The sequence below is a fragment of the Chlamydotis macqueenii genome, chromosome 5 (assembly GCF_036417535.1).
Source record: "Chlamydotis macqueenii isolate bChlMac1 chromosome 5, bChlMac1.mat, whole genome shotgun sequence".
Lineage (NCBI taxonomy): Eukaryota > Metazoa > Chordata > Aves > Otidiformes > Otididae > Chlamydotis > Chlamydotis macqueenii.
The window spans coordinates 42,153,072-42,170,062 of NC_141560.1; the positions used below are offsets into that span (position 1 = coordinate 42,153,072).

Here is a 16,991-nt window from a genome sequence, read left to right on the forward strand (position 1 = left end):
TATTAGACTTTAAAATTATATTCAGCCTGGTCGCTGCATACCTGTGCAGTCAGTTGAATGCTCTTGGAGTATAGCTGAGTAGACTAGCTAGGGTGCATGAGTAAAGTTTCTGTACAGTGAGCCGACCTGCCAGAGAAGCAGCTCTCTCCATGGGCTGGATGCCACAGAGCTGGCACAGAAATGCGTCAGCACCACGAGTGTTAGTTAAGCCTGAGTCTCTATAGGGCACGGCAATATGTCTGTCAGGACTGGAGCTAAGCGGGTATCTCTGCCTCCAGCAGTGTCATACAGCATGCCACAGCTGCCTGCCAGGTGCACAGTCACGTGTGCAGAACTGAGGAGCACACCATGGTAGGAAACTGCAAGGTCCTTCATTAAAAAAAAAGAAAAGAAAAGAAAAAAAAAGTTATTATCTAAAGATAGCACAAACACAGCAGAATACAGTGCTTGAGAGAGAAAGGAGCAATAAATTTGGTATCCATGAGAGCTGAGGTGATCTACAGGAATCTCATGCTGGATAGAAACCTACGTGCTAAAAAGCAGAGGTGAGTATCATTTATCACCCAAAGGACACTACATGTGAAGGCTAATACAGGTGAAGGGTCATACACGTTCTGCCAACTTATCTCTGGGCTTCTTTCTCTTTTTTTCCTTTAGATAAAGAAAACCAAGATCTTTCTATATATGACAAAGGCTCCACTTTCCCCTGCCTTCATGGAGGCTGTGTCAGCCACCTACGAATCTGTGAATTCATCAGTGATTGCCCTGCCAAAGAACAGGAAGGAGTGAGGTGTGGTGAGTATGTGGCATGGCACTTAGTGGGAATGTTCATCCTATTAGAATAAATAATTTACAATGAAAAATAAGTTAAATTGATTCTGTCTCTAGATTAATTCAGTATTTTGGCTCCTGAATTAATTTAGCCTATTTACATTAATTGGATACCAAGATTCTTTTTGAAAATTCACCCTATATAGGAGAAAATGGATTTGACTTGTTTGATTTGGTTTAGTTTTTTAAATATTGCAGTAAGGAGCTCAATGACCTGCCTTTCATAGTTGCTGCTACTTCAGAGAAAGGCAAAACCTTATTTACATGTCTGCAACTGGGTGAGAAATTCCTTCTGGATCCAAAGTCTGAACATCCCTTCCGTGGAAGCTGCTGATCATCTTTCTAGTGCCAGCTACCAATACAGACATAAATCTGTCCCTTCAAGATCCCAGTTCAGAGCTCATCTTGCACATCATGACAGAGAAATCCCCTGACTCAGTGTGTGTGGTGCTAAGAAGCATTACTTAGCTTTGTTGCAAGCACAGTGGCAGAGATCTGAAATAATCTGTTGGTGAGCCTTCCTTTAAGTGGACACACAAACTTTTTCATCCTTGTAATTTCTTATACAGCAAGGCCTTTACAAACATGGCAGTGAATTACCATTCTTTAGATTGTGGGAGCTGCAATTTTGCACAGTATCTAGAGCAGGATGAACCTGCAAAGTCTCAAGAATCTCCAGAAGCAAAGTGTTGGCTTTCTGGTGGTGGCACTGGAAATAAATAAATGAGACCTATTAATATTTTGACATTGAAAAACTGTGTAGCATAAGTTGGGTAGCTTAGACAACCGGTGAGTTTTGACTTTTGGTGCTGTTTGTAATCTTCCATAATCAAGTTGCTCCTATTTGCCTGCTTTTTCTTTTTCTCCATTGTAGACAGTCTCCCAGAGGGCTCACATTGCTCCTTTGAAGACGGTCCGTGTGGCTGGACACTGAATGAAACTGCAGCATCTCCTTGGTCTATCCGAGGCTTTACTGAAATGATTCAAAATGATGCATTTGTAGGGTCTACCTTACAAGCCACTGGTGGTAGGTTCCTCATAGTTCTCTCTCACTCTATCTGTGTATATGTGTGTGCATATATAAATACAATAGCCTTGAACTTATTTTTTTAATTGGTTTAAAATTTTTTGCATCATTGCAAAATCAACTTTAGCATCAGTATTACATATAACAACTTTAAATGTAGCTAAATGATTCAAAACTTTATATGAAACAAGCTCTGCAACAATGTTAACATGAAACTATTGGAGACTAGAATTCTCTTTCACCTTAAAAAAAACTCTGTAATGAATTATCTTTTCTCTAGATATCTATATATACTTCTTCCTCTTATGAGCTATGCAGTTGCAGAGTACTTCAGCAGCAACATGATAGCTGCTGCATCATGAAGTAAAGCTTGCTCAACAGAACTAGGCAGCTTGTAGAAACAAATCTTTCAGAGACTCTTGCCAGACTCTGCCAGTGGGTTAGGAAGAGCATCACATGTAGGCATATCCCAAGCCCCAATTATACACATTCTGTGCCATAGAATACCACAATTAAAAAAAAAAAGTCATATAATTCCCAGAAGTGTCAGCTTGGTATATAAGAAGGAGGGAGGCCAGACCATCACATGTTCAGGTTGAAAGTCAGAAGTGTTAGCACAGATGAGTCTGGCCTCACAGTTCCATGTCAAAATGAAGGGTGTCCATATGAGTGTCCAGCTTGTATAAACTGTCCCTGGGAACAAAGACTACAAATAAGCTCTTCCAACCAAGCATTTGTCTCAGCAAGAGTCCTTGGTGCTAATGATGTAAGAATTAGGGCTGATCAGGAGCTCACTGTCGATTGGTGAGAGCCCCTGTATGGGAAGATACTTGAGTGATATCTAAGATTTATGCAGTCATGTTCCAGGAAACGGTTTGGGATGTTGACTTTTGTGCTGCTGAAATCTACCAAAGTGCTTATTATATCCTCACTAATAGATTTGCCCTCAAGCCATGCTTATAATCTTATTTACATTGTGCACAATGATGTTAAATTATTTCAAGAGAGTATAAAAAAAAGCAAAACATAGTATTGTCTTTTCTGACTCACTTTTCTGTTCACAGGACACTTCCTCTACCTGCGAGCAGACAGCAATCAGACGAGTGGCAGGGCCAAGGCTTACAGTACCAGCTTGCCAGCCAGGATTGCCACTGAAGACTACCAGGTATATCACTCTGTCTTAGCACCTTTGTGGGTTAATCATCAGACTGTAGACAGTCTTTGAACAATTAACCCATTCTCCTGTGCCTCTGCACACTCTATGAAACACTGGAAAACAGAAGTGTTGGCTATACCGCTTAGCTAGCTACTTCTTGAAAACTGGAAAGGAGACATGAGGTGCATCCCAGTAAGTGAAAGCAAGAGCCTCAAATCAACTCCTGAGTATGGAAAACTCCCTAGCCTAACAGTACCGACTATTCCTCTGAAGGACACCCAGCACCTGAATTATTTGGTGTGGCTTTGGTTTGTAGGAAAGGGAGCTGGCTGTCTGGGTTGTTAAGACATTCAGTATACCTGAGTGCTGAGACTTCTGTTCATAAATTCTGCAAGACTTTAATAGAAGTTAACAAACTTGATAGTTTCATTGAGAACAGGAATGTGAAGTTACTGGGCATTAGATTTTCCAAGAATAAATGAAGATAATAAACTTCTGTTCGTATTCTTCAGGAGTTTCAAAGGATGAGGGCAACCTGCCTTCAGCCCAAATCTCTACAAGGAATAATGGGAGCTCTAGGATGCTGGAATGAAAAATATTAAATAATCTTGTACTCATAACACTTAGGAAAATTAAGCTGTAAGTTTGAGCTGGAGTACAGCCCTGCTAGGGGAAAACAGAAAGCTTTGATGTCTGCTAATCAGAGCTGGCAAAAGAAATATAGTGCAGGTGCCAAAAATATAACTTCAGCATTTATATTTATTTATAAATCCAGGTCAAATTTGTTGGGTAGTTCCAACAAAATAAAATGTACTTGGAGCTAGCTTCACAAAACTAGGAGGAGGAGAAGCATTAACTATTTGTTACGGTGTACAGCTCACAGGAGATCTGGACCCATTCTCTGCTTCACTGGCAAGGGTTTGAACCCATATTTCAGGAGCAAGGAACTTCCTGTGGTGGTTGTTTGTAGCGCGTGCATGTATGTGCTCCCTTTCCTGCTGCTGCTGCTGCTCTCTGTAATAGAAATAACAGCTGAGTGCTCAAAGCAGTGGTGGAAATAGCAATTCTCTCTTGCTCTGTGCCAAAGTGGAAGTGGTCACCCTAAAGAAAGAGAAACGAGTCCTGCTTCAAAATATTCTTTGGCTTGGTGACCAGGTTGCTTACGTGTCATATGGGTGCTACAGTCCAAATGGTGCCTATGACTTGGCGCAAGTATGTGAACTGAGGTTTCCTGCCTCTAGAGACAGCATAATTCTTGTTTCTGGGGCACTTAGGGCAGGGTAGCTCTCGCCTTGGAGTGCTTTTGTGTCCTGTGTAGTGCCTGTGTATAGACTGAGCCGTATCATTGCAACACATTAACTTGGGTGGTTACAATGGGAATCCTTAAAAGATTTAAACTGTGGTTCAAATATTTTCACAGGAATCTTTAAGCTAGTGAGAACACTGAAAAGGAACGCGACTAGGATTGTTTTTCTGCAATAACCTAACTCTAGTGGAAGCATTTAATGATAAAGCATTTCTTGAGTTTAAGCCTGTGTTCCTCTACTTTACTCCCTTTTTTTTCCTGAAGGAAATAACAAGGAAGCCAGTGCTGTCTCACCCATATGGTGTCTGAGGCCGTGGATGCTGTCATCAGTAGTGGGAGAATAGCTGCCTAACAGGAGTGTCAGTCAGGGTCTCCACTGAGAAAATTCTGTGCTGGGAACAGAGTCATATGCAAGCAATGAGGGCCTTAGTGGTGTGTATAATTAAACAGTTTGACCCAGGATCAAAGGCTCAGTGTCTCAAATCCCCAGGGAGCGAAGAAGTGAGTACCTTTCCCGTTTTATCACAGGATACCATTCTTTTTCTCTTCTTCCTCTATTACAGATCCAATTCTCAGTGCATGTTTTTGGCAGCTACAATGGTACCATTTCCTTCTCCATCAAGGAAGAGATCAAGGGAGCTCAAATCACCTTGCCCATGTGGGAAAGAGCAGGGAGCTGGAGTGACCACTGGTTTCTCATCAGCTTACCAATGCCCGTTCTTCAGAATCGGTAAGAGCTCCACCAGCAGCATCCAGGGTTATCCCTAGAGATTTACTAAATTGTTACTGTTTTTATTGTGGAGCATCACTTTCATTCTTGCCTTCTTTAAGGATCATTTCTCCTGAAAAAAAAATTACAGGAGTACTGCAGTTCTGCTTGCTGAGGAAAGTATTCTGTCATACATGCATACCTTCATGCACATACACAGCTTAGCACAGCACAAGCTTGTACCATGTGTCTGCACTTACAAGCAGCCTCAAACAGTGCTTAGGTATTAGGAACAGCAAGTGTCTGTCTTGGAAACCTTTTGCCAGTTTGAGAAAACCAGTATACTCACACTGGCGAAGTGCTCCCAGTACGGAAACAGCTGTATTAGCATAGCTGCACTTTGTACTCCCATAGTAAAACCAGCCATGTGAGACACATTAGTAGTAAAACCAGTGTTTAGCCAATACAGCTGTCTAGTTGAGGATCTGTATCAGTGCCACCTGGGCAATTAGATATCATTCATTGCCACATCACTGATGCAACAATCTCAGGAAAAGACCATTGCTCAAATCAGCCCTTGACTAAAATTTTCACCATTTTAGATGTGAAAATAAGCATGATATTCGTTTTCAAATGAAGTTAAATATTGAAGATTCAAGGAATTTAAGCTCAATCTGGTTTTAGTCAGGTATTTCTCCTCCCTCATTTGATCACAAGCCATGTAGCTGGTGTTGGCAGCTGGTTATTTTGCCTTACACAAACGATTCTTAAATTGCTCCAACATGGGTTTGTTGCATCTTCCTTGGGAAGGCCCGTTTCACATGATACTTAAGACAATAAATTCTATACAGTGAATATTTTAAATAAAAAAAATATCTACCTAATTTTGGCAATAAATAATGTCTCAAAACTTTATGGATTAGAAGGTGCGAGGGGATTCCTTTTAACTTTAAATAGTGTCCGCATCTTTGTGTAAAAGGCTAAGGGATTTGAGTCTGGAATTGATAGTAATTCAGACCTAAGCAGCAGTAAAACTCTTAGAGACAATGTTGTTCTGCTCTCTTTCTAGTTTAATGTCATTATTACCTTTGGTCTCAGCATTATCATGTGTTCACCGTATGTACCCTTGCCATGAATTATTCCTTTAGGATAGAATAGATCTGCATGCGGGCAGTGTACTTAATATTCTTGTCTGACCCAGTCTGGAACCCTGTGGATTAGCATCTGTTTAGTTCTGCATATGTAAAGTATAGCCAGTGAATTTGTCCAGAATAGCTCTCTTCCCCAGGCACTTTAATGTGGACCTAACCACAGCAGAGTCCTAGAGGCTCTTTGGAAGTATTTAAGACCTTCTGCCTCCTCTGATGTATGGTCCATTATGCTTGTCCCCTGAAGCATCCAATTTCTGCATCAGCCTTCAGTTCTGAAGGGAAATGGATCTTCTGTGGCAGGAGAGAATGGACAACAAGAGGCTTTAGGGAGCACTACCCAGCACTGCATGAAAAATAAAAAAATATTTGAACACTGTAATGTTTTAAAGAGTTGAGCACTTAGACAAAATGAAAGAAGTAGGTAGGTCAGGTATGCATGTATTATGACAATCTGTTCAAAGTAATTCTGCCTTGTTTCACTTCATGTAACCTTTTAATGTGCCATTTTCAAACAAATTTAAAGCTGATGTGGCACAACAGTGACAATCACTGTGGATAAGACTGGAACTGTTCAATCTAGCAAGGAGACCTGTGCTGCCTGAGTGACTGACAACAGTAATAAGTTGTCATTTGCTGCACTGATCTATAACAGAAACAAAAGAAGCACACACTTTGCTGGAAGGTATTGCAGCTATTTGCCCCAAGTGAGGAAACCCTAGTCTTTGTGCTCCCAGTACACTTGGGCTCCATCCCAGACCTCTTGTCTTGTTCCTTCCATGCTCTACTCCTTCTATCTGGTCTCATCTGCTTCTGTGAGCATTCAGTGCCTTCCTTCCTTGTTTTAATGTACTTGGTCTCTCTTCCTTCTTCTTTAAGCTCCCATCTGTGAATCCATTTTGTCCATCTCATGCTTCCAGTCATAATTTCCCTCTCTGAACTCCTCCCTGCTTCTTGTTTCCATCTCTCTTCCAGCAGGTGCTATGTGTCTGTGTGTTGTTTTTTTTATTAAATCTGACTCCCTTCCCTGCACTTCTCTTCTCTTCTCCTAGTTCTCTTGTGTGGTTTTATTTCAGCAATCCCAGACCTATGCTAAAGGTTTATTCCCAGTCTTCCTGCTTGACTGTCTATTTGTTTGTCTCTGTAGATCTTATGCCCAAACACCTCGCGCACCAAGTCCAAGCTCCCCTGCTGTAAAGCTCCCAGGGAGTTCTCCAACCTCTCCAAGATGCCACCTTGTTCACTCTGGATTCACTTTAGTTAGCTTCTTTCTCCTATTTGGCCAAGATCAGCAAAAGAAGGAAGGACTGGGAAAGAAAAAATGTATCCATTAATTTAGAAGGGCAGTTCTCACTTCATGTAGCTCAAGCAAGACCTGACAGAGTTCATAACAGCACTGTCATGGAAAGTACTGTTTAGCCTCAGATTTGAAGATGTCTGGAGAAGAGGAGACTTCAACATTAATAAAAAAAATTCTGCAAGGCATGGAAATGTCAGGGATTTTACATTTTCAAGGACACTTTACTAAAATTTGCATAGATTTTCATTCAAATGAAAAAAAAACCAAAAAGCTCATCCCTGCCACGTAACACTCTTCCTCACAAATTTTTTGATCCCACTTCCAATATCTGGTCAAAGTACTTAAAAAGTTGTCAGCATTTTCAAACATGATCAAAGTGGTGAATCCTTGCATTGCCTCATCCTCAACACTGGCCAAACCTTTTGACTGCTAGGCAAGTCATACCAAATAATGCAAAATAGAAAAGTTCAGCCTAAATGGATTTAGGGTTGGTGAAGTTGCAAACAATTGTAAACAGGGGGTTAAGGCTGCCAAAGTTGCAAACGATTGTAAACAGAGGTGTATGGTGAACATTGCTGTACAATCTTAGCACAGTTTGACATAAACCTCCATGAATGACACTTCTGTGTATTTGTGGGTGCTGGCAGCTTTCCTTGGTAATGAAAACTCCAGCAATGCTGTGGTTAGGGAATTTTTTAGCAGAGTTTGGGTGGGCATGCCATTTCCCTGTATCCTGAATCCTCAGGAAACTCTTATCCTTCTCTTGCTGTCTTTGTAGAAGTATGAAAGGGCTGTATTTTCCCCTGGTTCCTTGAAGGGAAGATAGCCAGTAGCAAAATGGGTGGGAAGGGACAGATCATGTAAGGAGAAAGGGGTAGGCATGAACTGCAACACAAGTAGTTGTTGTAGCAGGACATGAATGGCTTGATGGGCCCAGAAGGAGAGAAGCCCTAGTGGATAGAATGAGGGGGTATACAAGTACATTTTAGCAACAGCTTCCTCCAATGAATTTATCTCTTACAAGAGAAGGAAGACAAACTACACAGTTCACTGATTAGCCTCCCAGTTGGGCATCTAGCTACTTGGAAAACTGCTTCTTGTGATCAGCTGGCAAATTTGCTCCGTTGGTTCACACACTCAGGGAAAAAGGCCGCTATCAGAAGAAAATCAGGCGGGCAGAAGACCAGACATCAGAGAGCTGAAGAGCGTAATATGCTGGAGTCAGCAAAATGAGCTCAATGAGCAGGAACACTAGAAACTCTGCTGGCTAACACAGCATAGAGTTCAAAAGGCCAATTGCTCCTCTTTTTCTGAAGTTGTGAGGAAGGGGAGGCATAGGGAGCCCAGAGCTTATGTGATGTCTGTTCTCATGCACTGGAGGAGGGGGATTATTCCCCAGGCTGGAGAGGGGAACTTGTACTCACCTGGAGCAGAAATCTACCTTGTAGCTCAGTGCCATGGACCCTCTTCTGCTTGTCCTCCGTGGACTAGACGCAGTAAATTGACCTGAGCAAGGGTACACTGCAATGTGAGTGTCTTAAGTAAGGGGTAGGCTATGGTGCTGAATCTATGCCTGTGGGTCCTAGAAGTGCCCTAGTCCTAAACTCGGGGTGCTGTAACTTTGTCTTCCATCAAGTGGCTGAGGAAATTACTGTCTTGTATCTCGTCTGTACACTTGTATCAGTGTACTAAGTCTGAAAGTGCAAAAGTATTGCTAAATCTGCTAATAAAGGGACAGGTTTATGTAGAAAGAGAATCTAATGGCAAATTCCTCTGCTAATCCCATAGCTAAGAGAGTGGTCATTCAAGCAACCCTTGATTTGCATTTGCTGCACCAACACTTACTCCCAGAGTGCTCAGATCCTGCAGATGTGAATGCTTTCATTTAAGCACAAGGGGCCATTCCTGAGCTGGGGTAAAAGCAGCTTATCCTGAAAGATTTTGATGCAGCTATGCAACATTATATTAACTGTGGATATGGACTAACATTTGGCTGGTGGGTGGAATAGGCACACATACCTTATTGCCATTAATTTTGGGCAAGCATGTTCCTAGGCTGAATGATTAATGTGTTAGGCAGGTCAGTGCTTGATCTCTCATAAATCATCATTGAGCCTCACCAGTGAGAGTAGTGGAGGTCCTCTCCTTATGCTTTTAATAATCTCTAAATGGACTGGACATCAGATATCTGCTTGTTTCTGAAATTTAATGAAAAAAAAATTCAGTGCTATCCATTAGAAGGAGAGCTTTCAGCCCGTTTCTTTCCTCCTTGTGAATTCAGAACATGGCAAGGCACATAGAACATGACATACCCCCCAGATAAGTAACTAACACCTGGTCACGGTAAAAAAACAGATGAGACAGCCCAGAAAGCAAACACTTCAGGGAGTTACGGCTGAAATTTAAAATTTCCTGACCTTCAGCTGAAGTAAACTCATGTCACCTTGTTGAGTTGCATTTGCTGAGGATCAGGCCCAGGATTCCTGTCTGTTTGGGTATTGTTGTTCTGTTCGGTTCTTATTCTGGCTATCTCTTTAGGACTGGAAGGAAGGAGATTCTTTTTTCCCTTCACTTTTGCCCATATCTAGCTGTCTTACTGTTTACAGCAATTGAATAAGGATGGTTGTCTCTGTGTAAATACTAGTGAGGGACAGCGGCTTGTGTTTCTACATGTATGTGCAGATAGCAGGGATAGTAGTGCTCTAATTATTGTTCCCCAGTGAAATGTGGCATTATTTGAAAGTTGGCTGGTCCTTACTAACTGTTGATATGTGGATAAGATTTCTAGCAAGCCTTTTTGGCTGCTCAGCTGGGCTTGTGTGGAGGAAACATTCTAGATAGTGATGATCATGATTTGATGCTAAGAGAACATTGTATTTCTAGGGAATTTTTCCCTCCCTGCCCCCTTGTCTGTCTTTTCTAAAACTTCTGTCTTATTGCAAAGGTTTCAACTGCAACTCCTGGCAACCTGGGGCTGGAATTCCCAAGCTGACATTGCTATCGACAATATTACATTTGGACTGGACTGCTTCACTGACGGTGAGCCACAGATGTTGCAGTATCCCTTCAGTAATTTGAGTAGCATAATCAGCATCACACGAATCCAAGACATACACGCTCTCTTCCCCCCACAGAGTGCACGTGGATCATTTGTGTTAGCTTTTATAGTACACTGCCATTTTTTCTCAGAGCTACTAAAGATTGCTAGTAGAGACAATTTTACAGAGTGTCAGTCTCGTAGTACTTCTCTTTTTTCTCTGTAATCTGGGATATCCTGTATCACATAGGTATGACTTGTCTGTGTGTCTTGGCAAGAAACACTGGACTTAGTTCTTAGCCCCTAAACAGAAGGATTACATCACACTGTTCTTCAGCAGTCCCTGCTGACCTATGCACCCTGGCAATTGATAGCTGAAGGGAATTTGTGGAAATCACAGGGGAAAGTCACTGTATTTTAGTGGAGGAAGGGAATAAAATGAAGGAATAAAGCAACTCTCTGACAGTAAAATATAGATAATGGCAACAAGTTTCTTTTACTCTGCAAGGAGGTACATCAGCTGTCACTGTCAGGTACATAACAGACTTCTGCTTCATTACTGTGAATGCGACTGACAATAATGCATTCCACTGAAAAATTGAGCCTGTGCTACCCTCTGAAAGATGTTAGCAAGAGTTGGATTTTCTTAGCAGACAAGTGGAAGGAGGTTGGATACTTGAACCACTTGCAAATATTAGAAGCTGCCTTCTTTTTGTCCCTGGAGAAAAGACCTACATGCTCTGTTATAAAGGAACTGGAGAATATGCAGCACTTGAATTATGACTTCTGTTGCAGACAAAATGTGCATCAGTGGTCCTGTGCCACTCTTCATGGGTCACCACAGCCAGTATGTCAGCAAGGGTAATGACATGTCCCTGCAGAGGCTAGCTGCAGCCTAACATAACATGTGGGAAGGCTTATGTCAAAACAGATGTGTTAAAAGTTCATCAACAAAAGGTCCTTTTCCCTCCCACCTTTGTCTGATTCAGTCTCCTGTTCTCCGTCCCTTTGGTCTGCGGGCACTGACACCATCCTTCTATAAAATGCTGAGCATGCACATTTTCATTTGAAATTAAGAGGAAGAGCTGTTTCTTGATAGCATTGTGTCGTGGTTTTGTTAGTGAGGGGGGCCTAAGGTGGTAGCTTCTGTAGGAAACTGCTAGAAGTCGCTCCCCTTTGTTCAGTGGACTCGGCCAGGCCTAGGGCAGACCCGCTGCTGGCCAAGGCTGAGCCAATTGGTAGCAGAATGTCCCGTGATAACGCCTCTGCGATAACGTATTTAAGAAAGGGAAAACAGAAAAAAAAAGAGAGAAGAGAAGATGTGAAGAAGCTGAGCGGGGTCAGAGGCACAGAGAGGGAGGCGCAGGTCTCATGGGCCTTGCAGGCCTCACCCTCTGGCCTCTCACCAGGCGGCCGACTGGGCCCGACTCGGTCCAGCCCAGCTGCAAGAAGTGGAAAGGAGATGAGAAGTGAATAAGGTGTAAAAAAAAGATCCTGAGAGACATCTACCAGCCTGTTGTGAGGAATGGCTGCAGACGCCAAGGTCAGTTCAGAAGGAGGGGGAGGAGTAATGTGGCTCCTGGCCAAGATTCCCCTGCAGCCTGTGGTGCAGCCCATGGTGGAGCAGGTTGTCCCCCTGCAGCCCATGGAGGTCCACGGAGGAGCAGAGATCCACTTGGAGCCCGTGAAGGACCCCACACCGGGGGAGGTGGATGCCTGAAGGCGGCTGTGGCCCGTGGAGGGCCCGCTGGGACAGCTGTTCTAGAGGGACTGCACCCGTGGAAGAGATGACCCACGCCGGAGCAGTTCCACGAAGGACTGTGGCGTAGGGGTGGGACCCCACAACGGAGCAGGGGAGGAATGTGAGGAGTTCTTCCCCCAACCATGAAGCAGCGGCGTGAAACAACATGTGATGAACTGACTGCAACCCCCATTCCCTCTTCCCCCCTGTGCCGCTCAGGGAGGGGAAGGTAGTAGAGATAATGTTAAGCCTGGGAAGAGGGAGGGGTGGGGGGAGGTTATCTTGTTCTCTGTCTCATTATCCTGCTGTTTGTAGTAATAAAGAATAGTTTTCCCCAAGTCGAGTCTGTTTTGCCCGTGACGGTAACTTTAAGGATTTCTCCCTGTCCTTATCTCAAACCTCGAGCCGTTTTTCCTTGTATTTTCTCTCCCTGTTCTCTCGGAAGGTGGGGGCAGTGAGAGAGACTGCGTAGTCTGGTCCTGATCGGGCCTGAACTACGACACATTGTCATTAGTTCACTCTAGCTCCTTAACACCCCTAGCTCCCAAACACCTTGGGACTTTCATGCTAACACTTTGTTTGGAAATCTTTTGAGGAAACTGAAGGGAGTGACTCCAGATGCTGTTGTGCCAGGTGATGTGCACCCAACTGCTGGAGTTTACTGCCCTCCTGAGAGCAAGTACAGCAGCCCAGCCTCCAGTTTACCCACAGACGTTTTGCTAGCTCTGGTGTAGGGATGTATCCTTTGGCTAAAAGGTGGAGCTTGAATGCCACTGCAGCAATGTCATCAGAGCTTGTCCATTAGCTTGCCCAAGTTACTCCTTATTTTCAATTAGTATAAATCACACTGATGTCCAGGAGCTGCTGCCACTTACCCCATCTGAAGGTGTGACCCAGAGAGGTGTGACTCATGCAGAAGAAAGACATCATGAAAGAAACATGTTTCTCAAATGCCTTGCACTTGCCACTGTTGTTTGAATCCTCTTTGCAAATCAATGTTTTTTTTAGTGTCTGAAAGCAACCCCCTTGCATTTGTCTTCTCACGACTTTAATTCAGTTAGATTGCAGAGAAGCCCAGCAGCTCTGCTATGTTTTCAGTAATGAAATTATTTCTCCCTGGCAAGGAGAGGTTTCAGATGTCAGAGATGGAGCCAATTAAGATCCAAGCAGTGAATTCCTTGCATGAGGGCAGCAGGAAGGATGTATGGCAGGAAGGAAGAATTTGCTGCTTGCTAGGATGTAAATATTATTTTCTCCATCTATTTCAATCTTGTAGTTCAATTGCTCTACAAAACCCAGTGAAAGCACTGCTTGTCTGTATGCAAGCTGGGAAAGAAGGTGAGGTTTTCCATATACCTCAAAATTTGAGAGGAAAGATTCAGTAGTAGTGAGGGGACACCAATAAGGACAAAAAAAAATCCAGACCATTCTTTGGATGGCAGCTCCTGGGCAGTGACAGATGTTTTCCCTGTGGAAAAGATGAGATGAAACCACCTTCTGGTTCATACAGTCATCTTGTGTAAGACGGTGTCACAGACCGGATGACACGGGTCTGGTTTGTTGTGGGAAATTTTAGGGGACAGGCATAAAGATATTTTGTTTTAGTGAACTTGTGCTTTCATAGGAAGAGGTCTGAATTTTGAGTGTCTAAATATGAAAACGTGGGCTGGAGCAGCAAGCAGAATGCTGATTGTTGCCCTCCTCAGTGCTTACGTGGTCACTGCTTTTACTATTACCTTTTGGTGCTCCACGCATTATATTGTTCCAATTAAGATCACAGGTCTGTGGTCTATCAAAGTTTGCTCTACTGCCCTGACCTAGGGATTACATTTCATTCTGTGCATCAATGACAATTTCCCAGGAGACTGGTTTATAAATGGCAAGACTGTCCAAAGAGAGCTTTTGTATAACGTGTCTATAGTTCTTGACTTTGGGGTTCCCAACCCAGCAAAATCTGTTTCTGTTGACCTGCCAGTCTCATTGCTTGAGGGATGGTTTGAGCCTCATTACTGCCTCATTTTGCTGATTTAAGAAGGTGTTGACTAGAAATGCAACAGATCAACCGAAGGGGTGGGGAAGGGGGAAGCTAGTGCAGCTTCCTCATTCTGTCTCACTCCAGGACAAGCTGGACAGGCTTCGAGGAATTCTCCAACCTGCATCAGTAAAGTGAGATCTCTGAGGAGACCATGCACACTTTGAGGATGCTATGGGGCACCTTACTCTGATTAATCCCAGCTCCAGGACCACTGCCTTTTTTCATTACAGTCCCAGAGGCAGGGAAGTAGGAAGGAGTTACTTTAGCTCTTTGCCTGTGGGAGATGCCCTGTCTTTCTCCTTTACAATTCTCTCTGTCCCTTTTCAGTGTGGAAATCAACAGCATTAGCTAAATTCTGGAGAAAGGAGTCCTGTGCTCTTCATATTTTTATGATATAGGTAGACCTTAATATGAATTCAGTCCTGTTCCCTTCTGTTCACTTACAGTCAATGTGTTGGCTGTCAGGGGAGGAAGTGGAAGCTAAAACAGACTGGAGCACCAGCCCGTGAATCACAGGGCTACACCATGCTTGTAGAAAATGCCTCCTTACAAATTCCTATCTGACACCACATAAAATATCAGCCTTCTAAGAGTTAACAGCTCATGTGGACAGGGTGATGCTCAGCCTCTCTTGCAGCTTGTCTGGTGCTGAGCATGGAGGAGACAGAAGGTTTCTTCTGGTGTGTTGAGGGTTTGAGACTGTTTGGAGAAGGGGGAAAGATTGTTTGTTTGGAAATGAGGCATTGCCTTTGGATACTCAGTTGAGATGCTGCAAAAAAAATCCATGCAGATGCACAGGCTGACTCTCTGTTTCAGAGAGCGATTTACATTCCTTTGCTCTGGCAAACATAACTAGACTTCTTGTACGTCTCTAAGTATCTGAAACTGTTATGACCTTTGGGATTCATAATTCAGTGCAGGCCTTGGGAGACCAAGCATCTTTTCTGGCCATTCATTGTCTTTTTCATTTGGTTTTCCTTCTTGTCTTTGATCCAGATCATTTGTTTTGGGTTAATTTCATTTTTCGCTGGCTTGATAACTCCATCCATTGAAGTTCTCTATCTCAGTATGAACAGAGTGTGTCAGTACAAAGCTCCCTTTTACTTCCATCCATCGATGTGCTTTCAGTCAGACCTGGGGGGAATATTCTCAGGAGTAAAAGCTCAGCAAGGTCTCCATGCTTCAATTAGTTATTTGGCCTTTCTGACACAGCTAACAAGGGCGTTAATTATCGCTGTTTAGAGCAGTGGCTTTTGTGGCAGAGATAATTGTCCAGCTGGAACTGAGTGAGTCTCTTTTGAATAGGACATCAAACAGCTGTTAGATTCTCACAACTGGAACAAATTGAAATATTTGTGGTGTTTTTCAACTAATGAAAAGTTTTCAGTATTAAATTAACTGAGGGCTCATAAAATGGAAGGAAATCTCTCCTTTTTCTTACAGAGATTCTCCAGTCAAAGTTCTGCATAAAAATGGATAATTTAAATATTGAAACAGGATGCTTGTGGGTTATAAGACAAGGGTTCAGTTATTACTGTTTCCTGTTGTAAGGCAGCTTTAGTTGTGTGGTGTTCTCAATGCATTTGGATGCTGTGGATCAGCAATTGCTTTGAAGTCCCTCCTTTCTGAGAAAGGGCTGATATTTATTTAAAGGCCTGTTTCGCTGGTCAGAAATGTAGCATTTGCTCTGTGTTTTTCAGAAAGGTTTGTCCAAAGATTTATGGCTTATGTCAAGGATATGCTGCTGTTTCTTAACTGTGTATGTTAGTGAGATATGTAATTTTACTTAGTATTTATTCTCTAAGTAAGGTCTGAGGTGGTTAGAGTTGGTTGCTGAGCGGGGAGAGATCTGTTAGGCTGGTTTACTTACGATGGTGACATTCAGAACCAAAGATAACAATTTTTGCTATCGCTCTCCTTTACACCTCTACTTGTTTGCCTGTCCAGAATTGTCACCTGCCCCTTTGAACAGCAGACTATCAATACCTAGTATCTGTTTTCCAACACTAAACTTTTCCTAAAGTCTCTTTTAATCACAGCCAGTGCAATTTGCTGGCCAAGGAGCTTATCCTGCAGGTGAGCCTGTATGGGATAACGTGGCAAGTTTGTGTTCATGTGAAGACCCACTGATTTCAGCACAGATACAAGTAGATAACCAGAGACATGGGCCCAAAAGATAATAAAAAAATTAATATTGTTTAAAACATCCTTTCTACTCAAGGAATTATTTACTTATTTTAACCAAATGGTTGTACTTGGTTTTTCATGTGATCTTTAAATTTTCTGTCTCTCTTTTCTACCATCCTCCCATCTCTCTCATCCATGCTACAAACTGTTACAGGAAGACAACCAAATCATTTTGCTGGGAAGCGCCAGTACCCACGGGAGATTAGTATTGTGGATGAGCATCTTCTGAACCCCCTGGAAGAGCCCTCTGTCCCAGGTATGTGATTCAGTACTGAAAACCTGTCGCTTGTCTATAAAAGGTGGTTCCCTTCTCATTTCCTGTGTGTAATCTGCCTGCCCTATAGCAACAGGGCAACTAAATATAATCCATCCCAAAGATGTGGAGACCATGTGAGATAGTCTCTGGCTATAGGGCAGCAGTTTGCTGGAGCCCAACTCACCAGTCCTTAAATAGCAGGACCTCTTCAAAGAAAAGTAGAGTCTTTAATTAAAGAAACTTTAAGTAGAAGCAGAA

General features: G+C 42.9%; 1 protein-coding gene across 1 annotated transcript in view; it reads left to right on the forward strand.

Moving 5' to 3' along the window:
- LTK (leukocyte receptor tyrosine kinase) overlaps positions 1-16,991 on the forward strand; it is a 107,830-nt gene that overhangs the window by 59,896 nt on the left and 30,943 nt on the right. Inside the window, exons 6-11 of the mRNA XM_086749202.1 lie at positions 658-795; positions 1,706-1,858; positions 2,923-3,023; positions 4,884-5,050; positions 10,422-10,516; positions 16,632-16,733. Of these exons, the coding sequence (XP_086605328.1) occupies positions 658-795; positions 1,706-1,858; positions 2,923-3,023; positions 4,884-5,050; positions 10,422-10,516; positions 16,632-16,733 (756 nt within the window). The remainder of the gene's footprint in view (positions 1-657; positions 796-1,705; positions 1,859-2,922; positions 3,024-4,883; positions 5,051-10,421; positions 10,517-16,631; positions 16,734-16,991) is intronic.